This window comes from Lupinus angustifolius, unplaced genomic scaffold (assembly GCF_001865875.1).
Source record: "Lupinus angustifolius cultivar Tanjil unplaced genomic scaffold, LupAngTanjil_v1.0 Scaffold_25_387, whole genome shotgun sequence".
Taxonomy (NCBI): Eukaryota; Viridiplantae; Streptophyta; class Magnoliopsida; order Fabales; family Fabaceae; genus Lupinus; species Lupinus angustifolius.
This window is the reverse complement of record NW_017720320.1, coordinates 1-26,588: the sequence shown is the minus strand read 5'-3', so window position 1 is coordinate 26,588 and position 26,588 is coordinate 1. Positions and strand designations below refer to the sequence as shown.

At 35.6% G+C, this 26,588-nt stretch overlaps 1 protein-coding gene across 1 annotated transcript; it reads right to left on the bottom strand.

Annotated features, from left to right (window-relative positions):
* Positions 1-489: 489 nt before the first annotated feature.
* LOC109338446 (photosystem I reaction center subunit XI, chloroplastic-like) lies at positions 490-2,266 on the bottom strand. Its single transcript, XM_019575689.1, has 2 exons — positions 1,933-2,266; positions 490-1,118 (listed from the first exon to the last, which is right to left on the bottom strand). Exons 1-2 carry the CDS (start codon positions 2,083-2,085, stop codon positions 627-629), a joined length of 645 nt encoding a protein of 214 aa, XP_019431234.1. The 5' UTR covers positions 2,086-2,266; the 3' UTR covers positions 490-626.
* Between the last annotated feature and the right edge of the window lie 24,322 nt (positions 2,267-26,588).

Here is a 26,588-nt window from a genome sequence, read left to right as displayed (position 1 = left end):
TTATTATGCCTTATTCTAATTGGGTTACTAACCCCACAACTTTTTTTGGAAATTATATTAAACCCTGTAACATCTTATTCTTGTAACTCATTTATTTGTAATAATATTCCTTTTTGTTGATCTAAAGAAACATTTATTACACTTGGTGAAGATATTATCACAAACCCTAACGCAGCACCCACTCCAAGGTTTTGAAAAATGAAAAGGAAGACTTTCCTCTACTCACGAATCTAAATTATCACAATAGATGCATGTCATAGTAACATCAGAGTGGACTAAACTTATCATACCAAAATTATCTAATACCAAAATTATTAGATAATTCTATCATCACAACCGCAACACAGCTTTGCTACTGAAACTGTGGTTGAACCGTGTTGAAATAAGGCTGATTTTTACTTTGATATAAGGCACACTTGCATGCATTTAATAGTATCACCACCCTTCATGCTACTGGTTAATTTGTAATTCTATTAAAAGATATAACGGGGAAATGAGAGAGAATTTTTAACATCGTGACGGATTGAGTCATAAAATACAGCATATACATCCATCCACATCAGAAGCATTCAATACTTGTTCATTCATATGAGGATGAATAATAGAAACAAAGAAAGTTAAGTTATTCACTTGAAGTAGTATGGAAGGTCTAAGACATAAAGGAGAAAGTAAGCCCAGGTAACACCAGAAATCCCTCCAAAGAAGAACCCACCAGTGAACTTGGCCCAACCATCTGCTGTTTGGAGCTGATCCGGCTCCTTCTTTCGGCCGGTCAAGGTAAGGGATGGTGCAGTGGATGGTGCCCCTTCATTGAAGGATGAAATCCCATAGATTGTGAGGCAAAGGCTCAGGATGGCCACAAGCCCAGCAGCTGCCAGAGAGCCTGCTCCTCCAGCATAAGGAGTGTTCCTTAGAGGCCCGGCCTTCACGAATGGGCCGACGAGCAGGTATCCGTGGGCCAGACCCACCTCTATCCCCCTCAATAGTGGGCTAACTGCAGTTCTGTATGCTGGAAGGTTGGACAAGTACCATGCAACCAAGGGGCTTGATGTGACTGGGGTTTCAAGGCTTCCAATGAATGGGTCACCATTGATTGGTTGGATTACTTGAAAGGTTGGCTGTCAGTGCAAGTGCAACACAACAAAACATTTATCAATCATTAAGGCTTTGTATCTAATATTCAAGATGGGGTTTATTTATTTATGGGGACAATGAGTTACTAGATAATAGAATATGAATATTGTATATCTCTATCTTGTTACATTAGAGAATCAACGAGCTAAGGTATCTTACAAGCTTTATCTTAGTGGACAAAAATCTAGATAATCACATCACATTTTTCATAAAACAAATATATGTACATACATATATTATGAATGTCATATATTATTATACACTGTACATAATAAAAAACATAACATACATACTAGAATAACGTTATATTCTTGTTATAAAAAAATAATGTTATATTCACTTAAAAAATCCCCCAATAAAATATTCTATCAAAATAAATGCATAATTGTCTTCAGAGATTACAAAAGATATTCAAGATTTTCTCTAATAATTAAGTGGATTTATAGAAGAATGGATTAGGAGGATTCAAAAATAGCCTATCTCCTATGTTGTCTAAAGGTGTTAAATCCGGTGGGGGGAAAAGCATAAAAAGAAAAAGGTCATTCATACTTTATCATACATGCATGCGACTCAAGATGCGGATAGTATGGATCATATTTTCTGTTCCATAAATTGTATTCTTTCACTATATATTTAATTTTCGTTTTAATTTTTTGACAAATTAAAATCGAGTGATATGATACATAATGTGGGACAGATCTGACTCCACCATACATTAACTGATCAGATACAGAAAACGGAATCATGTAGCAGCAACTACACACATAGATAGACATATATATGAGGAAATTAACCAACCTTTTCAGATTGGATGGCCTTGACAGTGAAGCTAAATTGCCTTCTAGAAGGCAAAAGGTGGAGAGGGGACGAGCCAGAGAGGCCCTTGGGAGTGACCAGCGGCCTAGTGAAGCTAGACTTGACCTGGCTCACCATTGGAGAAGCTGTAGCCATGGCTTAAATCTGTTGATTCCACAAGTCACGAGACAACGAGTTACTACAAACAGTGGCGTGACTGAGGAACCGGAGTGGCTAAGTACTTACATGGTTAAAGCAAATTCAAGGTAGTGGCTGTTGAAGCCAGGATCATTTCATTGGTTGAAATGCCTCTAAAATCTTATCTCTTATCCTAACGGAAGAGGATAATGTGTATCCATTGGTATCCTCAATGGTGTACCAAACTAATCAAAATGAGTTATTTTATTGGAATTTTTTTTATAAAAAACATAAATTAATATTTTATATTATTTTAAAAAATATGATTGGTTAGGGAAAGAGGGACAGAGTTGTTTTTTGGGACAGAGGATCCTTGTCCATCCTAACCTTACCTTTGAATGGAGTAAATTAGGGAACTAATATCCGTACTTTTAAAAAAATAATACAAATTTATTATCTTTTTTTGTACCTATATAAATCACTTCAAATTTATATACATATATATTGATTATCCTGAAATTGAAGATAAATGTAATATTTTAAATAATAATAAAAAGTGATGAATATAATTTTAAATTAAATTTCAAGTGGTGGTGTGAGAATCATTTAATCTTATTTCATTATATATTAGCTAGAATAAATTGATCATTTGTAAAGTTGCAAATATCATTTGATTATGAAATTATTTTTCTCTTTTGTGTATTTAAATAATATTTTCTTAGAATTACCCATGCATTTTGTAACGAACTAAAGTGAGTTTTTTTACCATTTATTATGTTTTTACTTATATTTGTATCATGTGTCACTCATCATTTAAGAAATGATGATAAGATAAATTTTGGCACATAATACTACATTATTAAGTATGAGAATGAACATTTCTTATAACTTAATGAAAAACTAGATTCAAACTTTCATTGGACCATGCAACAAGTTTCAACTCTCTCTTTATTACTCCCTTAAATATTTTTAAAACAATGCTAATCATATCAAATAACAAATATTTAAATAATAATATAAGCTCAAATATTTTATTGTTTTTTAGTAATACATTTTAATATAAATATACAATTCTGACATGTTTATGATATTATTAGTTTTTATATAAAAATACGAATTTTTTATTTGATCTCGACTTGTCTAATAAGTCTTAAAATAATAATGATAAAATGATGATTTATGCACTTTGATTTCTTATGAACCGTATTTATTTCTCAAACAAATATATATGTCAATGACAATGTTCATAGCGAAAAAATATTATAACTTTGTTTAATCTTACACAATATTTCCATAAAATATGGTATCTTATGGATCACAATTCAAATAGTATAAAAGTCAATGTCTCTTTATTATTATTAATTAATTATAAAATACATTAATAATTCTAAGGAAATGGTGCATAAATACACAAAACAAAGGAGAAGAGTGATTTCCTAATCAAATTATATATGAAAATATACAAATGAACAATTTATCACATTATAATTAATTAATTAAAATTAAATTACATCAATTCTCTTTAGAGTTTAACTTAATTACATTCATCACTTTTTTCTTTAATATAATTTCACATTAATATAATTTACTCTTTGAGCTATCTATACACTTTTTTTTATATAAATTGTGATTTAAGATTATGATTACAAACTGAGATATGTATGATTGTAAAATGAAAAATATATTAAATCAAAATATTAAACATAAACATGATTATAATTTATTTAATTTATAAGTTTTACCATAAACTAAGCTCTTTAATAGACAAGATTATTTATAAAAAAATGTAAAAAAAATTGTTTTCCAAAAAATTAAATAGGTAATAGTGAAGCTTATTTATTGTCCTATATCTAATAATTAGCTTTTCAAAACCATCTTTCAAAAACTTTCATTTTTTTTAAAACCATGATCTACTTCCTTTTTTATGTTCATCTAATAGTCATAAAAGTTTATTCATCTAGACAATAACCTATAATCTTCTAAATAAGCTTCACATTCATCATGACAAACATTGATCAAGTAATTTATAAGTTACTCAACTAGCTTATTTGATCATATAACTTAATAAACATGATGTCAAGATAGCATTTTTTGCATGGGAAAAGAAAATTTGACTCCACAAAGAGCTTTTAAATGGTAATATATTGAAAATTATTTTGAAAAGATAAGAGAAAATATTCAAAAAATAACTTTTGGTTCGAGAGTATATTACTTATGGGGAAAGTGTTAAGCACACCACATCTCTCATTCTAAAAAATGATAATTAGATTAATTACTTGACCATCCTTTAAAATTTCATTTATACCCGTATTTATTTTAGAGAAAAAATAAATTAAGAAAATTTTGTTTTAGTGCCTAACATGGAAGCAATTTGCTCTTCTATATCTTGCTGTATAAGACCTTTACTTGCAAACTGAGAATGGGGTGAATTGGTGTATAGCTATTTCACTAATTCAATCATAATATTCAATTTAGGTCACTTAATCGATTATCCAATCGATTAGACAAAGAATCTTATCTTTTCTAACTACATATGATTAATTAACGTATAATTAAGTTTCAGTTTAAGCACAGTTATATTCAACTTAATCTATTAACCAATCAATTATAATAGAAACCAAAAAATTCAAATTGCTTCAAAAATAACTAAACGATTTTAAAATTAATCAATTCAATTATATAAACAGATTCTAAACAATTTATGCAATTCAAGATTATCGAATGTAAGCATGAAAATATAAGTATAGAGAGGGAAGAAGAAGATCCCAAGATTTTTGTGAACATCAAATTTTGCCTAACATATATTTAAAAATACAAAAAACCAAACCATATTTATCACAAATACAACATTTTAGTCGTCTAAGAATCAATTTTATCTTCGAATTATAACTAATGGTTATTTAGTTACCAACAATTTCATTTTAATTTTTAATTGCCTTTTTTAGTTTTTATTCCAAAATTAATAATTGTCGGTTTGAAATTATAAAAACGTTAGCAATGACATATTTATAATAAATCAAATGTTACAAAATTGTAATAAAAAATAAAAAAGTAAAAGAATAAGAGATCATCATTGTTCCATTTCGGTTCTAAAGTACAAGTTCTAATTGAGAAAAGGCCAAAGTGTCGACCTAAGTCCGAGCATACCAAGCACGGTCCAAACACTTTCATGCCTTAGCCAGACCGCCAAGAAGTTCAAGCAAGTTAGTTGATGACTAGATAGAAGTGACAAGAATAGTACGATACCATCCCTGACTCCTTACTAGAGGAGTTAAAACGGGCTACCCAGACGAGTTCGGACTAATCCACGTCAGGTTCGAGCTAAACCAAACCAGGCTAAAAAGTCCGGATACAATTTATGCATATAAAATTGTAGCCCAAGCTCACTCTAAGTGGGTTGTGGGTTGTGGCGTGCCGACCTACATAATACTAAAAAAAATTATTTAAATTTTAACATATGTAATTTATTTAAAAAATATATACGATTTGATATTAATATATAACTTTTTTAACGCACTTGTTATGTCCAATTCAACTAAACTTATAGATCTAATGTCTTATGCTTGAGTTAAGACGTGATGTCATGTCCACATATATGATTTTAAAATAACTCATTTATTAAATCTTTTATTTCTATTGGATTCTCACTCTCTAACACAATATAATTTGTAACTTCACTTAAATATATAAACCTTTAGACACTACCAAATCTATTATCTTTTGTATGCTCTTTATCAACACTTTCATTGTGTACTATTATATTAAATTTGATTGTGCGTAGTTCTCTATGGTAAACAATTTTATGTTGTATTTTAGTTTTGTTGTAAAAGTTATTTTGTTTATTATGTTTTTATTATAGAAGTTAAATCTAATTAAATACACGATTAAGAAAGGAAAATTGAAATCTATATGATTTAATGTATTCTCATTTAATTTAATACATTATTTTGTTACTGGATTTAAAAGGATATTCTGCGAAATAGGAAAAATAATATAATGCTTAACTTTATAATATTATTTTAATTTATAAATATTTATGTTTACACATTACTCTATTTTTTAATATAAGTTGTTTTGTAAATTTTCACCTAATGCTTATTACCAAGCCAAAACCCGCCCAGGTAAGCCTGGCCCGAGCCCGATTTTAGTATAGCTCGATCAGGCCGGGCTAAAAAGCTCAGATTCAACAAAAAGTGCATAATATGACACCCAAGCCTTCGGGCTTTGGCAGACTGGCCTGACTGGGCCTGCCGGTTTTGACACCTCTACTACTTGCTGCCACGGTGCTTGAGCGACACAGACCTCTATCACCTACCGCATGCAACCTATACCGTATTGTACCTTCTAGTAGCACACAAGATGGACCTATGGCATTATGACATAGAATAATACAAGCACAAGTCTATTATGCACATAGTACGGACCTTCCAAAAGTCGCATAACATGGAATAGCAACCCTCACTTGTCTGTAGCTAACTCAATAAGCCCTTTGGTCGGTTAGGCCCACAATATCTATGAAGGAATATTTCTCTCACCTCTCCATTATAAATAAGGGATTCCACTTAAGGAAGTTCACTTAAGGTCTGTTTGAGAATTAAGTTTTGGAGAAGAATGAAGGGAAATGAAAGGCTTTAGGGCCATGAAATACATTTATGAGATGACTATGAAATCTTCCTTTTTCCTTCATTCTCCTTCAAAACTCAACTCACAAACGAACCCCCACTTTTACATAAATTGCCTTGCTTCTTCTTACATGATACACATTATATTTTCCGCCACTTTATATTCCCTTCACATACTGCCTTGATTGTGAGATAATCTTTTTAGGTACTTTACTCGATGCATTCAAGCACTCCTTAAATGATACTAGAAGATTCCTCGCTAGATTCTCTCCATCCGGACCCACCTTCTCAAATCTAAAGAACAATGATGAGAAAGAAAAAAACATAGTGTGAAAAATAGAAGAAAAGTGTGAAGAAATCAGAAGTAGAAAAGAGAGAAAAATCCACACTAGTGGCTTATAGAAAATCTTAAACCCCAAATGACACGACATTGAGTCGACTTAGAGCCACGATATAAGTACTGAGTTTGTGACATGGAGGAAAGGGAGAATGACTAACATGTCTTGGAACCAGGATACTCTCCAATACTAGATAGGGTAGTTTTATGTTTTGTTTATAATTTAAAGGGTAAAAGTATAATGTAAATAAAAAGATATAAGTGTCATTATACTTTGCTCTTTCTTTGATTTTGTCAATTACTCCCCTCTCTACTGGTGGAGATGATTCTAACTCCTGGACGCCACACTAGGGAAAGCAAATCATGGTGGAAAAACTATCTCCATGTTTTATTGCAAAGCAAGAGACCCTACCAGCTATTACTGTGAATTTAATTGCTTGGTATTGTAGGATTCCTGGACAGCTAGAGGACACAGTCCCATTTGGATAATTTATTAGCTATGCCAAAATATTGAAGGGATATAGGTTCTTGAAGCTTGCACATTCTTCATGAGGGGATGCATATGTCTCAAAGAGAGATCCATCTAATTCAACAAATCAATGTCCTATTCTTAGCACAACTTGTGGGGTCAAATTTATTATTTCTTCTTTTTTTACCGTTGGGAACAAGTGAGCAATCAAATAGTAAAAGAGTATAGAGAAAAGAGAACAACACAAGAGGTTTGGTAAAGAGGTTTAGCCTATTGTGTCTACGTCACCGGAAGCGTTGAGAGGATACTATTATGTATTACTAGAGAATAAGGTTTTGTGTTTTGACTATTCTTCTCTTTGTTACATTAGGTTTACATAACATAAATATATAGCTCTCTACCCCAACCTATTTACATCAGCCCAAGCCCATAACTTGTATTGCTGTTATCTAGAGATGTGAGACATTGCACAACAATCTCCACCTTGGCAAATATCATCAATCTCCATATTCCGCCATTGGGTTAGGGGCGCTCCAAAGTCTAGCATCAGTAAATGTTCAGCAAGCTCAGGCAATGTATGAACTTGCCCATGGTAACCGGCTTGGTTAACATATCAGCTGCATTTTTTGAAGTGTGAACCTTGTGCAATAGTATTTGTCCACAAGCAACCAATTCGCTGATATTGTGAAATCTCACATCAATATGTTTGGTCCTAGCATTATACACCTGGTTCTTTGCCAAGAAGATATCACTATGACTGTCACAATGCAGCGGAACTCCATCTTGCTCAATGCCTAACTCTTTTACCAGCCACATGGCTTCCTTAGATGCTTCACCAGCTGTCATGTACTCTGTTTTAGTTGTGGACATAGCAACAACAAACTGAACTGATGATATCCACATAATTGGTCCACCTGAAAGGGTGAAGACAAACCCCATTGTGTACTTCTATCATCTAAGTCTGCTGCATACTCCGAATCAACATAACCAATAACTGAAGGCTTACTCTGTTGGCTACCACACATGATACCGAGATCTATAGTCCCCTTCAAATATCTAAAAATCCATTTGACTGCTTCCCAATGTTGCTTCCCTGGTTTAGACATGTACTTGCATACTTGACTAATTGCTTGTGCCAAGTCCGGTTTAGTACAAACCATAACATACATCAAGAAACTCACTGCACTGGTATATGGAACCTTTGACATGTACTTCTTCTCTTCATCTATCTTTGGACACTGGTCTAGGGAAAGCTTGAAGTGATTTCCCAATGGAGTGCTCACTACTTTAGCATTGCTCATATTAAATCTCTCTAAGATCTTTTCAACATAGCTTTGCTGGGAGAGCCATAGCTTTCTAGCTCCTCTATCCTCGTGAATCTCCATCTCGAGTATCATCTTAGCAGTCCCTAAATCTTTCATGTCATATTCCTTACCTAGCATGACTTTCATCTCATTCATATCACTCAAATGATTAGCAGCAATCAACATAAAGTAACAGAAAAAATAAAAGAACCATCATCAAGGCTTCTCACATAAACACAACAATCATACTCACAACGTTTGTAATCAAGCTTCAACATATAAGTGTCAAACTGCTTGTACCACTATCTAGGAGACTGCTTCAACCCATATAGAGACTTCTTCAAATTACAAACCAAGTGACTCTATCCAGCTGCACTAAACCCTTTTGGTTGTGTCTATTGAAAAGGAGGTTCAATGGGCAACATGAATCCTCCCTTCAACAACAAAACGTGTCACTTTGTTAAAGGGTAATTCGAGTCCCTTGCAAGTTTATTTTATTTTAGAGTGATGAGTGATGAACAATTTATTTAATTAGTGACTTTATTTATTTACTCCCTTTTCAGATTCCTTTTAACCATACCATAAAGTTCGGTCTCATTTTATTAAGTTAGCCATACCATTTCTTATGAACGGTTGGTATCAAAGACTAAAATGAACAAAAAGAATAAAGTTAGCAGTTAACCATATCACTTCTTCCGAAGGGTTGGTATAAAGAATAAATTTTTAAATAAATGTTAGTTGTAGAAAAGTAAATGACTGAAAGTAAATGTTAGTTGCAGAAAGTAAATGATTGAAAGTAAATGTTAGTTGCGGAAAGTAAATGACAGAAATTAAATGTTAGCAGTTAGATTATTATTCATCACTATTTTATTGTCAATTGACAATCCATTGATTGGATTACACTTTTTTCATATTATTCCTATGTACAAAGTTGCAAGCCATGAATTGGTTTGAACTTATGTTTTTAGGAATCTTTAATCAACAAATAGAATTTATAAAGTTTAACACTTTACTATTTTACACTTGCATCTCTTTCAAGATTCAATTGAAAAAGAAATATACTCATACTTTATATATTTTATCAAAAGTAAGAAAGTAACATATAAAGTTGGTTTCGTGAAGTTTATGAACCAAGAAACATGAAAAAGTAAAGAAACTAACTATTTACAAATTCAAGAAGAGAAAATTGGTTTGAAATACAGAACTATTTCTAGACTCAAATGATTTTAAAAAACATTAACAAGTTATGTATTATACTTTCGATTAATTCCACACAACATTTCTAAATCCTCCATCTAGTGTTCTAGTATGATAAGATGATTTTCAAACCTGATGTAATACACTAAACAATAGTTAAGTGCCACTCGTCAAAGCAGGTTGTCACACCCTATTTCAGGCTCCATTAACATCATTTAGCCTTGAACATAAGTTGCTTAAAATAGATGCTTGATATGGCAAGTGAACTAAGGTGTAGGTTATACTTTTTAGTTCACTTGTCAACACTTTAAGAAAAAGCATTTTTGGATCTTTAAATCAAGTTTTAGGTGATCAAGCTAAAACGCATTAAGAACAGAACTTCTTAAACAATCAAAAATTAACCAAAAAGTAATAACTTGAATGTATTGAAATCAAAATATGATACAAATGAAGATAAGAAATAACTTTACACCATAATCCAAATCAATGTGTAGGAGCATGAGCCATCTATCCAAGGATGAGATGCTTTTGATTCCAAATGAGGTTACAAAATCATATTTTTGTACCTCATTTGCCAACTGCATTCCCTCTGAATTTCTATGAAATAAAAGCCTAAAAACAACCTAAGAACAACCTAAAAAGAGAGAGAACCGAAATGAAGGAATGGGTGTGCCTTTTATAGGCCATATGAGGGCCGCTTGGCCCCCTTTTCCAGGCTGCCCAACACTCTGGTCAGGCGGTTTGGCACACCCAAAGCTGGTGGGTCAGCAGCTTGTCCCATCTTGGCCAGCTAGCTTGGACAATCTATTGTAGGCTATGTTACATGCATGTTGACACCTCCTACTTGGCTATTCATATCATATGTCATGCATGTGGTCTTGTGTTTGGCCTTCAAGTAATGAATAGGCAAGTTGCTTGATGAGTTGGCCAAGCTTTCTACATGGCTAGGTTTTCTGACCTGACTGCCTGGCCCCCTTTTGGCCCATGCCTGGCTGCCTGGTTCCTTTGTGGTGAAGGAACAAACCTTTCTTCAAGCTGAAGCAACCTTTGTTCCATGAGTCTTGAGTTGATTTTAGTTGGTTACTTGACACTTTTGACATGATTTCTTCAAGTCTAGGTAAACTTTTGAGTTGTGCATTGGTTTGTATAGCTAGCTTGGTTTTCTTCAAGGTAAAGAAAAGTACATTTCTTCAAGCCTAAGTCATCTCTTTGGTGGCAAGCTAAGCACACATCACATGCTTAGCTTGTTCGCTTTGAGTATTTCTGTTTTGGACTTTTTGGCTTCTGATTTGGCATGAATTCTTAGCTATCTTTTGGATTAATTCTTTTTAATCAATTTCCTACAAAATTATATTATTCAAACACACAAAATTTATCTAAAAAGTGTTGAATTAAGTTGGTTTTCACATTTTTTGCATAGGATAAGCGCCATGAAAAGTGTATGAAAATTAGGTATTTTTGGCGCTTATCAGTCTCATGTAAATTTTCTCTTCTAATTCACCATGGAGAAAAGCAGTCTTCACATCCATCTGTTCTAAGTGTATATCCTGGCTAGCTACCAAAGCAAGCACTGCCCTAATAGAAGTGTGTCTCACCACAGGGAGAAGATCTCATTGTAGTGGATCCCCTTCTACTGTGAATACACTTTTTGCAACAAGATGAGCCTTAAACTTTTCCCCTTCTTTTTCTGATATTGCTGACTTCCTCTTTTACACCCACTTGCACCCAACTGCACACTTGTCTTGGCCAATGAGACAAGCTCCCAAGTTTGGTTCTTTTGTAGAGACTTCATCTCCTCCATCATGACACCCATCCATTGTTCTTTCTCTTGGCTGTTTATAGCCTCTTGAAAGCTACATGGATGTTCTGAACTGATATGGAGAGAAATTGAAGCCATATCCTCAAAGTCATATCTCTCTAGAGGTTTGATAGGACACATATCCTTGTCTCTAGCAAGTAGATACTCCTACACACTTGAACTCTCCGCCTGAGAATCATCATGTTCTTGACTTGAACTATTGCATGGTTCCTTGCCTTTATTTACCTGAATCATTTCATTGCTCACTGGAATCATATTTGATCCTAAAGTCTCTCCATTTAGCATGGGCACCTCTATTAAAACAGATTATTTCAGTATGAAATATTCATCAAGCACTAGATCTATGATCAACACCACCTTTCTGGAAACTAGATCCCAAAACTTGAACCCCTTTAGAACTTTGGTATATCCAATGAAGATACACCTTTTTGACTTAGGATCAAGGTTAGATCGTTCATCACTAGGTACATGTACATAAGCAGGACAACCCAATATGCGTAACATATTATAATTGACTAGGTTATCTGTCCATACTTCTTCTGCAACTTTACCATCCAATGAAGCCCATGGCAATATATTGATGACATAGCATGCCATACTAAGTGCCTCTGCCCAAAATCCTTTAGAAAGTCCAATATTCAGTCTCATACATCTGACCCTCTCTGTAAGAGTTCTATTCATCCTCTCTACAACACCATTATGCTGAGGAGTCTTTTTTTTTACTGAAAATTGCCTCTAAATACCATGTTCCTCACAGAATTTCAAAAACTGTGAGTCTTTATACTCCATACCATTATCTGACCTCAGCTATTTGATTTTTCTACCAGTCTGGTTCCCTACTTCTGCTTTAGAAAATATACACACACCTTGCGAGAAAAGTCATGAACGAAGGTAACAAAATACCTAGAACCTCCTAGGGATGCTTCCTGAGTAGATCCCCAAACATCAGTCTGAATATAGTCTAGAATACTCCGAGTCCTGTGTTGGCCAGCCTTGAAACTAAGTCGTGTCTGTTTCCCAAGTACAAAATACTTGCACAAATCTAGCTTGCATTTGCTGACTCCCCTCAACTGTCCTCTTTTGCATAGTTCTATCATGCCACGCACACTAATATGACCCAAACACATATGCCATATTTTTGTAGCACCATAGTCTGAATCTACTAAAATCTCTTCAACCACTCCAACAACTCCACCTATAACTGTTCTCCCTAACAGCTTGTAAATGTTCCCAACAGTCATCTTAACCTTTATCACATGCAGTTAGAGCACCTTTGCATACTCAAAGAATATCACTGTCCCCGTCAACTCTATAGCTAAATCCTTTGGCCTGCAATGTCCCCAAAGAAACCAAATTCATCTTCAAATCTAGTATGTGCATAATCTTACAAAACGTCTTCACTACACCATCATCCATCACAATTTTGATTTCTCTCATACCAATAACTCCACATGCTTTATTATTTCCGAGATACGTGAAACCAAAATTGCCTGCCCTGTATGTGGTGAACCATTCTCTGTTTGGCAGCATATGGTAGGAACAACTAGTGTCAAGTACCCACTTATCTGTACTATGATTTGATGATACATATAGTAAATCAACTTCACTGTTGTAACTAGAGTAATCTTTCTATGCCACATTTGCAGATGTAGATCAACCTCACGTGTCGGTGTCCGACACGTATCCGACACGGATACGCTCGGATTCGCGAATGATACGTATCCATAGAGTATCCAAAAATTAAAAAAATAAAATAAAATAAATAAATATTAAGACACGTATCTGATTCGTTTTCAATAAAATATAGGATATATGAATTCGTTTTCAGTAAAGTATAGGATATATAGATTCGTTTCCAATAAAACATGATAAGATAGATTTGTTTCCAATAAAATAGGATAAGATAGATTCGTTTCCAATAAAAAAGGATAAGATAAATTTGTTTTCATTAAAGTAGGATAAGATATATTTGTTATGTAGGGCAATGGTTTTAGGATAGATTCGTTTTTATTAAAATAAGATAAAATAGATTTGTTATGGAGGGCAATAATTTTAAATTTCCATTATATTTTTTATTTTGGATATTTTGATTTACACTTATAATTTTATCATATTTTATGTATTTTTATTATTTTATACGCATATCCCTGAACGTATCATATCCTGTATTTTGAAAAAATGTGTGTCGACGTATCGGATACGTATCGTATCCGACACACGTATCAATATCCGTGCTTCATAGTATACACACACTTGTTCTTGAAAAAAATCAAAACACGAAAAGTAAAAAAGAGAAAAGAAAATTCCAAAGTGAAAATGAAAGAGAAAGAAAAAGGTTATGCATGAGGTGCAGATCTGAATTTGTCTCAGGAAAAATCTACTATGAAAGTAGCAAATGTTATGCATAAATCTAAATACACTCACACGATGAATAATGTTCTTGCACATGACACTGATGCTCGACAACATGGGTTAGCAACATCTGCAGCATGTGCAAAACTTGGTTTGGAATGCAATGTCTTCATGGCCGCCAAAGACATGGATAGACAATATTTTAATGTGCAGTTTATGAAGTTGCTAGGCACATATAATTAATTGGACTAGAGATTATGCTACTAGACCCTGACTTTTTCTTTGCCATCTTTGTCTTTGTATCTATCTGTGAAGGTTGGTGGTTCAGATTTTGATTGCTGCTATAAAAGGGATATTTGTATCTCTTTTCTCTTTTCTAGTTTCTAATTTAATTTTTGTAATCAAAATATTTCAACAATTAAATAATTCATTTTAAATATCTTAAATAATGGTTCATTAAATTAAATAAAAAGTTTAAAACAATTAATAAAAAACAAATTTATCTCTTTATGTTAATTTGTAGTGTGGACATGAGTGTTGTTGCATCAATCGCTTAAAGTGGGTAAATTAGTAAATTAAATGAAAACACTTATCACTTTATGTTGAGTTGTGATGTGGATATGAATATTGTTGTCTCACTCACTTAAAAATGGATAAATAAAAGTTAATAAAATCTATCCGAGTTGTAGTGCCAACACCAGTGAGCTATTACAATATCTTAAAGCGGATAGGCAACAAGTTAATTCAATTATCTTTTAAAAGTAAATAAAATAAAATCTAACTAATCAATCAATTATCAGTCAAAAACTGCATAGTATTTATTTCCCTATTACACCCATAATACGTAGGAGCAAAATAATCTTTTATCAGGCACAAAAAATAAAATATTTTTTAAGTGTATAAAATGTTCATGTTTTTAGTGAGGTTACTGTTTATTACATGAGAACAACGTACTATCACATTCCCCAACTCGTAATCAACTCTCGAGCTCAGAACTATTATTCAAAAGATCATTTTATCCAATCGGGCACAAAAGGAAGTTTTCTACACTTTAACTGTAAAACAATGTTGACTCTAAATCTTTTGGGAGAGACTGGAATCAAGTCCACATTTTCCTAAGTTGCAGAGCCGGTTTTCAACCGAAAATTGAGATGCAACAATTTTATATTGGTCCATACAATGAATAACGCTATGTCTAATCCCTCACTTGATTTGAGGATTTTCACTATTCAAAATTGTAGTTTGGAATAAAACAGATCAACAAACACTTTGTAAGAAATTTTGAGTCACACATGTAATATTCAATTGTGTTTGTGTTATTATTTTTTATTAGCCAAATTAAAGTGATCTACTTCAAATAAGGTTTATGCCTATAGGCATAATTATCATGAAAATTGTTGTGTAGATACCAAATATCTTATTTCTAATTTTATGATGGGCAAAAATAAGAAATAAGAAAATTCAAAAGACATCACCTTTCATTAAAGGGAATGCATGTGTTATAAATAGGGATCATGGTCCCCAAGTGTAGACACAACAAAAATCAACTCTATTCTCTACATCCCATTGGAAGAGGATTTAAGGCTAAGGGTGGTCTACAATTGGAAGACCAAAGAACCTACATGTTCTACTATGAACATGCATTTGTAAACAAGGACAAATGACATAGAGTTGATGGATACATGTTCTATACACACTAGATGCCAAATTTTGCATATTTTTGCTACAGTTTGACTTTGCATTAGATCAGTTCATGATTAGTTGTATTGCTTGAGTTTCTTGCATCAATTTGCAAAGTCCCAAGTCCAACAAGCAAGTTGTTGAAAACTTTTGATTTTGCATTGTGCCTCTTGAAAGTTGTCTACATTGTGAAACTACTACAATTTCGAACCTGGGAATGTTAATTAATGTTAGGAATTTTGATATGTTTTAAAACAAAATTAAAGAAGAAACAATAATAGAGAACTCTGGAAATTCTTCATGTCTATTCCTCATTCAGGTTCCCTTAATAAAGGTAAAAACAGAATTAATAAAAGATCTGGACCTTACAACTGGCCAGATCCTAACAATACAAAGGGAAAGATATTTTTAGAGGAGTTCTAATCCTCTACATAGTCTATCATCCAGGAGGGCTTTTGTGTAGCTCTTTTGGGCCTCTCAATAGTCTGGGCCCTAACAATGCCCTCCTCATCAAGCCAAACCTTGTCCTCAAGGTTAGAAGAGTGAACCCCTGGTGGGATAGGGCCCACAACGTCATTGTCCAACGTAACTTCTCCTGCTTCTGCACGTGAAGGGCACATGTTTTGTTCCATGGGAGAGTGGTTGACAGCTGGATGGCATGGAGGAAAAAATTCTGCTGCAGCAGGACGCGTGGCGCATGGAGACGGTGCCAACGCCTTTCCTCGAGATTCCTCCAACGGCAGTCCTGGTTGTAGTGTTGGGACTGTGTCCAAATTGTGTTGGGGGCAGGAATCATTAATGCCCTTTCTTGGGTTTGGTGTGTAGTAGTTATCCTGCGGCCCAGATTTGGGATAGGACAAGGGATCCAACAGTGCCAAAGAGTGTGGCAGATGTAGATCAGAGACTTTATTGCTGGGTGGGGAACCCAACGGTGCTACACCCCGTCCCTTGGATGAATTTTTTTTAAAATTATGGACGGTGCAGATGGGATCTCGGTATTAGCCACATGGGAACCATATAGTTGCTTATTTGAAATTTGAACACACTTATGTGTATGAGTTGGACCCTTGAGTAGATGTGGCTGTACTTCTGTCTCTGTTTTCTCCCCCGTCTTTTTTGTTAACCGTGGATCTCCATTGGGAGACTGAGTGTGAGTTCCCTTCTCATCTTCTTGAAACACTGTCGAAGGTAATGGAATAAATTGTGTATGAGGGTCCCCATGGAAACGCCTGAGTAATGAAACGTGAAACACTGGGTGGACCTTAGCCGTGGGTGGAAGTGTAAGTGCATACGCCACCGTCCCTATGCGACGGGAAACCTGGTATGGACCGAAGTACTTCGGGCCAAGCTTTTGAGAAGGACGTCGAGCCACAGTGACTTGACGGTACGAATGGAGCTTAAGGAGTACCCAATCACCCTCCGAAAAGGTAACATCTCTTCTTCCGGTATTACTTTGAGCTTGCATTCTTTGTTACGCACGCAAGAGATTCTGTTTTAAAACCGTGAGCATGTCCTTCCTGTTTTGCAGATTAAAAGCCACGGCTAGAAGATGGGATATAGACGCTGTATAATGCTTAAGAGTGGGTGGTAGACGCCCATACAACGCTTCAAATGGAGACACACCGGTAGCCGAGTGTTTATTGGTATTATACAAATATTCAGCCAAAGGAAGATGACGGAACCACCGTGACGGCTGGGCACCGCTGAAACAGCGAAGGTAAGTTTGTAAACATCGATTAACTACTTCTGTTTGTCCATCACTTTGAGGATGATACGCTGAACTGAAACATAATGTGGTGCCCAGGAGACGAAAAAATTCCTTCCAAAACGAGCTAATGAAGATTCTGTCACGGTCCGATACTATGGAGCGTGGGACACCGTGGAGCCGGACAATTTCCGTCAGAAAACGGTTGGCCAGAGTTTGCGCCGTGAACTTGTAGGGAAGCCCCACAAAGTGAGTATATTTTGAAAGGCGGTCCACCACTACCCAGATAACCGTGTGGCCGTGAGATGGAGGTAAGTGTGTGATAAAATCCATCGAAATTTCATCCCAAACATGCTGAGGAATTTTTAACGGTTGTAACAAGCCCTATTGTTTGGCAGGGATATATTTATTGTACTGACATGTGGGACACCGTCGGATGAATTCCTTGGTGTGCTTGTAGAGCCCGGGCCAATAACAAGAACCCGCCAGCCTGGCCAGAGTAGGCTTAAGACCAGAATGTCCCGATGTTGGAGTGGAATGATATTCGGTGATCAACACCTCCCGAAGGCCTTGGACATCAGGTATGTATATTCTGTTGTCAAACAATAGTAAGCCATTGGAAAAGGAAATTTTTTGTTTCATATGCCCATCTGATTCTGCTTTTTTGATGAATGCCAGACCCGGAGAAGTGGTGTAGTAGATTCGGAGTTGGTCCAGCACCGACGGCACTGGTGAAGACAGAGCAGAGAAGAGAGCCACATCCTCACTTTGGCATCTAAATAAGGCGTCAGCAACCCGGTTAGAGGTACCAGTCCTATATTTGATTGATCTCATATTGAAACCCAATAAGTTTAGTAGCCCATTTCTGTTGTTCTGGTCTATGTAATGCCTGGGTCATCAGATGTTTCAAACTTTGTTGATCGGTTAGAATACAAAATTTTCTACCAATCAAATATTGACGCCATTTTTTTACTGCCTCTGTCACAGCAAACATTTCACGGACATAGGCGGAGGCGTTCTGCATCCGGAAAGACATTTTCCGACTGAAGTAAGCTAAAGGGTGACCCTGCTGAGTCAACACTACACCAATGGCCACTGCTGATGCATCAGTCTCTACCTCAAAGGATTGGGAAAAATCTGGACGACGCAATACTGGAGTTTTTATCATTGCTGATTTTAAATTTGTAAAGGCCAGTTGTGCCTCTGTATGCCATGTAAATTTATTGTGTTTTAGTAATTCGGTGAGAGGAGCCGCGAGTGTGGCGTAGCCTTTAACAAATTTGCGGTAGAACCCGGTGAGGCCTAAAAATCCTCTGAGTGCCGTGAGAGAACGTGGCGTAGGCCAGTCAACCATAGCTTTAATTTTCTCGGGATCTGGTTGTACCCCCCGCAGAGATAATGTGACCCAAATAACCAACAGAGGCAACTCCAAAAATGCACTTAGATAATTTGGCAAAAAATTGATTAGTAACTAATAAGTCCAACACAATCTGTAAATGTTGTAAATGAGATTCCAAATCTTTGCTATAAACGAGGATATCATCAAAGAAAACCAGAACAAACCTCCGTAAGTGCGGCCTCAACAAATCATTCATGGCTGCTTGAAAGGTTGATGGGGCGTTTGTAAGCCCAAAAGGCATCACCAGAAACTCGTAATGTCCGTCGAATGTACGGAACGCAGTCTTATGAGTATCACCAGACTTTAACCTGATTTGATGATAACCAGAACGTAGATCAATTTTTGAAAAAATTGTAGCATGGCCAAGTTCGTCCAACAACTCATCGATAGTTGGAATAGGGAACCGATCCGGTACTGTGATTGCATTAAGGGCATGGTAATCAACACAAAATCTCCATGTGCCATCTTTTTTTCGTACCAATAAAACCGGAGATGAAAATGGGCTAGTGCTTGGGATTACAATCCCAGCCTGCAACATCTCTTGAAGTAAGGAGGTCATCGCCTCCTTTTGAGAATGGGGGTAGCAGTATGGTCTGATATTCACTGGTGCTGAGTTAGGAAGAAGAGGGATGGCATGGTCATGGTGTCTGGGTGGGGGTAATGTGGTGTTTGGGGAAAAGATCGAGTTATAAGTATGAAGTAATGTTTGTATGTCTGGGTGGGGGGTATGAGAGGTGGGAATAGGGTCAAGTGGTAAGATAGAAATGGCGTGGTAAGTAGCAATGCTATCTGTATGGAAAAGGCGGGTGAGTTGATGAAGGGAAGAAGAGTGTAAGTTATAGGAACATTCACGAGTGAGGGTTATAGTAGTGGTACCAACTGTAAATTTCATGGATGGAACCGAAAAGTCGGACACAATTGGTCCAAGAGTGCGAAGCCACTCGATACCCAAGACAACATCTGCTCCTTTAATGGGAAGTAAATAGAAGGGAATGATGAATTCCTGGTTTTGCAGAGTAATAGAGGTATCGTTGCACAATCCGCAGCAGAAAATATGAGCTCCGTTCCCCACCATGACTGGGAAATTAGTGGTTTAAGTGATAGGCAGATGTAGAAAACTTGCAATTCGCGGTTGTAGAATATTGTGAGAACTGCCCGTGTCCACCAAAACTGTCACCTGGTGGCCTTGAATAAAACCCACGAACTTCAGAGTTTTTAGGGATAAATGACTACCCAAAGCTTGATCCGAAATATGAAAATGTAATAAGTCGTCACTCGGATGAACTGGCTGGGGTTCCTCTAAAAGTTCAGCATCTGCAATAGTCATCGGGTCATGGTCCCAAAATGGTGAGGAATCATTTTCCAGCATTAACACAAACTTTTTTGGTTGACAACGGTGACCTGGGTGATATTTCTCATCACAATGATAACAAAGGCCCTGTGCCCGTCGTTCCTGCATTTGGGACAAGGACAGTCGACGTATAGTCAATGGTGCCGATGCAGGGGCATCAGGTGTGAAGGTTTCTGAAAAGTAGGTGCATTTGCAGAATGTGGGAATTTCGTGGATTTAGGGTATGGGCGACCCATATCCAGTAACTTTGCCTCCACCAATTTTGCCAAGCCTAAGGCTTCAGAAATGGATCGAGGGCGCAATATAGCCAATTCGCGGCGAATCTCATTAGAAAGGCCAGAGATAAAACAATTTAATATTACCTCAGGTGATAAACCCCAGATTCTGTTACACAGCTTCTCGAATCTATGTTGATAGTCTGCCACCGTGCCCATTTGTTTAAGCTTAAACAGTTCGGCCTGATGATTGGTATATGTAGATGGGCCAAAGTGAATTTCCAAGGCACGAGTAAATGAGTGCCAATCTGTGAGTTGAGAATTGTGAAACATCCATTGGAACCAATTGAGAGCGTCTCCTTGCATATAAAAAGCAATCATAGTGAGGCGTTGGTCAAGGGGCACCATATAAAACTGAAAAAACTGTTCTGCCTGGAAAAGCCAGCTAAGAGGATCAGAGCCATCAAATGGTAGAAGTTGAAGTTTAGGAGGGCGTGGTTGGGAGGACGGAATTGAAGTCTGTGGGTAAGGTGGTGGTGAATTAATGTTGGGTGTTGGGAATGGGGAAAAAGGAACGTGAGGTGGGGGCTGGGGTTGGGGTTGTTGTGGGGTATTGTGTAGCTGAGAAGAAGATGCATGAAAGGGGGAACCATGAGGGGGATCAGGTGGTATAGGAGGTAGAATACGACATTCAGTGAGTTTTTCCGTAATTGTGTGGAGAACGGTAGTTATGGCAGCAGGTCTTGCATCTTGCTGTTCTTGATTTTCTTTTAGTTGCTCAATGAGCAATTGAGTGATGGATTCATCTGGTTCTTTGTGAGTGGATTTGGGAGGCATTAGAGAAGGAATGAAAGCACCAAAATGTTAGGAATTTTGATATGTTTTAAAACAAAATTAAAGAAGAAACAATAATAGAGAACTCTGGAAATTCTTCATGTCTATTCCTCATTCAGGTTCCCTTAATAAAGGTAAAAACAGAATTAATAAAATATATGGACCTTACAACTGGCCAGATCCTAACAATACAAAGGGAAAGATATTTTTAGAGGAGATCTAATCCTCTACATAGTCTATCATCCAGGAGGGCTTTTGTGTAGCTCTTTTGGGCCTCTCAACAGTCTGGGCCCTAACAATTAACTAAAGACGTATTTCCATTGGGCTACACTAGATTTTGTTACTATTGTACTCCAAAATATGTTCTTATTATCGGGATACAAGTAAGATATATTTTGAATTAAGTATTCAATCAAATTTAAGTTTGTTGTGGATATCTTTTAAACTATAAATTTGTTTGACATTTTAAATGAACATATTAAAGAAGAAGTCACAAAAGTGATCTCTCTTTTGTAAATTATTTATAATAAGTGTCAAATATCAGTGTCTACATATATATTCATGAGAATATTAATTGGCCCAAAGAAAGATTATTATTTGGTATGATTATATACATATATGATATGGTAAACATATGATAATAATAAGGTTGCATATACTAATGATAAATTAGTCCAAAGAAGAGTTTATTATTTGATATACATTATGATCAATGTTTGACCATTATAACAAGACTTCCATTAATTGGCAATTGATATCGAATATCAAGCTAATTGTATGTTTGTAGTTTTATGTGAATAGAGATCGACTCAAAGGAAGATTACTATTTGACTAGAATTATTAGAGAGGATATCCACTTACTCTAAGAGTAATTTTTTCAAACTAACTTTACATCATATCCATCAACTTTAGGGAAATTCAATGGTTTGAATTAGTGAGTAGATCTAAACCATTAGATTTCCCTAGAATTGGTGGCTAGGATGGAGAGTAAGTCTAAAAAACTTATCTTGGAGTAAGTGAATCCCCATTCAAATTATAAATATACCTATAGTAATAAATATGTGATGATCATATTTTTTCAATGTAAATAGTAAGTCGATTCAAAGAAAGACTTATTGTTTGACAAGACTGATTATCAATATTTGATTACTATATTGAGTATACCACTTACAAGTTAATATTATATTCAAAGACTGGATATTAATGTTGTGTTAGGTAACTCATGATATGCCCCACCAATATTTGAATCTAAGGTTTAAAGTTGATAGGGAGTTTAATTGCAAGAATGATTGTAATTTGTTTTGTTCTTTCTTCTATTGACTTCTATGCTTTTATAATATATGCACATACCTATTCTATAGTCTTCCTAAATTGCACTAACTTTAAGAATTAAAGAGAGAACATTGTGTTTGTTCTCAAATGCATGGATCTAGACTTCGAATAAGAAAGGAAAGAGTAAAGAGCGCTTCACTTGGCATGAATGTGGTAAGTCGGGACATATGAGGTTTCAATGTCCTACTTACCTCAAGAAGGTTGATTCTGATAAGGGCACTCATCAGGACTTCAAGTCAAAGAAAGCCTATATAGTATAGGATGTACCAGAAGAGGACAAAACATCGGGCACCTCAGATGAAGAGGAGACAACAAAGCTATGCTTAATGACCAGAATAGATGATGTTCGTTGCTCAAATTCGAAAGAGTTAAACAGCGAGGTATATTCTGACACCTTGTCTACTTCATCTGATGATTCTCCTCCTTATGAGGATTTGTATAATGCGTATGTCGAATTGCATGATGAACTAAAGAAATTAGCTAGGATTAGTTCTGACATAAAAAGAGTAATCCTTCTAAATGAACAAAAAATAGTTTCATCACAAAAAGAATTAGATGAACTAAAATTGGAAAATGAAACATTAGATCTGATCTATTCTTGTAAGCAAGCAATTGCTCTAATGATAATTTATGTCACTCAACTGTCTGTGATTCTTGCGAAGATTTGTAAAACGAAAATTTGAGACTCAATGAAAAACTCGCAAAACTCACAGAGAGTCAAAACATGTTAGACACTATGTTTTGCCAAACCAAAAATGTTGGTGACCATATCGGGCTAGGATATATTCGCCCTACACATAGGAGAAGACCATATAGGAGACCTATTAATCGGCCTAATAAGAAAAATTTAAATAAAAGGTTCATACATGCTTTTATTGTGGCACACATGGATACACTTCCTACTCTTGTTAAATTAGAAAATATGGTATACCTAGTGGCGTGTATGTATGGATGAAAAAGGGAGATGACTCCCTAGTTACTAACAGAAAAGGACCCAACATAACTTGGGTACCTAAAAAGGTATTTGATCTATGTTTTGCAGGTATGTCTACGAGCACATGGACAGCATTGGCATCTTGATAGTGGATGCTCGAGACATATGACGGGAGATAGATCAAAATTCCTAGACCAATCCTTGAAATAAAAAGGGTTTGTCACGAAAAGAGATAACAAAAAAGGGAAGATACTTGGCACCGAAATGATTGGAAACTCAAATTAGGTAGTGATCGAAAATGTGATGTATGTAGAAGGCCTGGAACATAATCTCTTGAGTATCAGCCAACTATACGATAAAGGTAACCATGTATCTTTTGATTCTGAGTGTTGTATTATTCGTGACCATGTATCTAATAAAGTTAAGTTTGTCAGATATCATATAAATAATATCTATATGGTTAACCTTCAGGATGTCACTACTCTATTTTCAAAATGTTTTATATCTAAAGATGATGACATCTGGCTTTGGCATAGGCCCGTCGCTCATATTCATGTAAATATGGTATATATTCAATTCGATCATGGTGGAGTATTTGAAAACCATCAATTTGATAAATTTTGTGATAAATATGGTATTGTGCATCAATTCTCAGCCCCTTATACCCCCAACAAAATGGAGTTGTTAAGAGGAAGAATCAAGTCTTAGAGGAGCTTGCTAGAATCAGGCTAAATGAAAGCAAGGTTCCTAAATATTTTTTGGCTGATGCAGTGCATACAGCTTACTATGTGATTAATCGTATACTCTTGAGGCCTACCTTTTCAAAAACTCCTTATGAACTTTTAAAAGGTCGAAAACCTAATATTGCTCATTTTCATGATTTTGGTTGTAAATACTTTATATTAAAAAAGGGAAAAGGAGCTTTAAGTAAATTTGATTCAAAAGCTGATGAGGGTATATGTTTTGGGTATTCATGGCATAGTAAAGCTTATCGAGTCTTTAATAAATATTCAATGCAAGTAGAAGAGTCTGGGCATGTCCATTTTTTGATGATGTTGCAGGTGCTTTGGAAGAAGCATACTCTAAGGACATGAACCATGACAAAGAAGCAGAAGAGCATATTCTCCAAGATGAGCATCAGGACCTTACAATCGTGTGGAAGACCAAGAAGGGTCATCCACTCGACAAAGTGATAGGTGATATAACTACAGGGTGGTAACCCGTAGCTTTTTACATAAATTTTGTAACTTCGTTGCGTTTGTATCTAAAATCGAGCCTAAGACCATCGATGAGGCCATTGAATATGTGCACTAGGGTATAGCTAAGCAAGAAGAGCTAAACCAGTTCGAGCATAATAATGTATGGGACTTGGTCCCTAAGCCTAAAGAACATCCAGTGATTAGTACTAGATGGGTCTTTCGTAATAAATTAGATGAATTTGGCTTGATAATTAGAAATAAAGCTCGCTTAGTGGCCAAAGGCTACAACTAGGAAGAGGGCATCGATTATGATGAGACCTATGTTCTTGTAGCCAAATTAGAGGCCATAAGGATGCTTTTCTCCTTTGCATCGACTATGAACTTCAAGCTCTTTCAAATGGATGTCAAGAGTGCCTTCTTGAATGGCTACATTCAAGAGGAGGTATATATAGATCAACCTCCTGACTTTGAAAGTTTTAAATATCCGAACCATGTATATAAGCTCAAAAAGGCCCTTTATGGCCTGAAACAAGCTCCTAGAGCTTGGTCTGATAGATTGAGCTCTTTCCTCTTGGAAAAAGGGTTCGTGAGGGGTATGGTTGATACTACCCTCTTTATTTGTAGAGTAGATAATCATGTGCTACTAGTTCAAATATATGTTGATGATATAATCTTCGGATCTACTAATGACATTCTTTGTAAAGAATTTTATGAGATGATGCAGGGTGAATTCGACATGTCGATGGTGGGTGAGCTGACCTTCTTTCTTGAACTACAAATCAAACAAATGGAAAGTGGCATCTTCATTCATCAATCGAAATATTGCAAGGAGTTACTGAAGAAGTTCGACATGGAAAAGTGTAAAAGGGCTTCAACACCTATGGCATCTGCTTGCTATCTAGACAAAGATGAAAAGGAAAAAGCAATCGAGGTAACCAAGTATCGTGGGATTATTGGCTCACTAATGTATTTAACTGCGAGTCGCCTCGATATTATGTTTAGTGTTTGTATGTGTGCTAGCTTTCAAGCTTTGCCTAAAGATTCATATTATACTGCTGTAAAACACATCATGAGATATTTCAAAGGAACATCTAATATGGGATTATGGTATCCTAGGGATGCCTCATTATCCTTGGTAGGATATTCTAATTCCGATTTTTCAGGATGTAAGTTGGATCGGAAGAGCACTAGTAGGACTTGTCACTTATTAGGTAGATCCTTAGTTGCATGGCACAGCAAAAAGCAAGTGTGTGTTGCTTTGTCCACCACCGAAGCGGAATACATTGTCGCCGGTGTGTGTTGCGCTAAAATCCTTTGGATGAAGCAGCAACTTAAGGACCTTGTACTTAACCTAGAAAAGATTCCTATAAAATGTGATAATACAAGTGTCATAAACCTATCCAAAAATCCTGTTTTGCATTCTAGAACCAAGCGTATTAAAATTAGACATCCTTTCTTGCGTGACCATCTACAAAAAGCGAATTGTGTGCTTCAATTTGTTGAAACTACTAAACAATTGGCTGATATTTTCACCAAGCCTCTCTCACGAGATACTTTCTATGTTCTTCGAAGAGAACTTGGAATCCTTGATGAAAATTATCTTGATTAATATCGTCTAAAAATGTTATTATATGCCTGCATGATTAATGTCTTATATGCTTTAAAATGTATATTTGTTATGAATGCATTATATTCCTATTATGACTCATGATCTTGTATGATAAGCTGAAAATGTATATGTGTTTGAGTAAAAATTGCTTGATATATGTTAG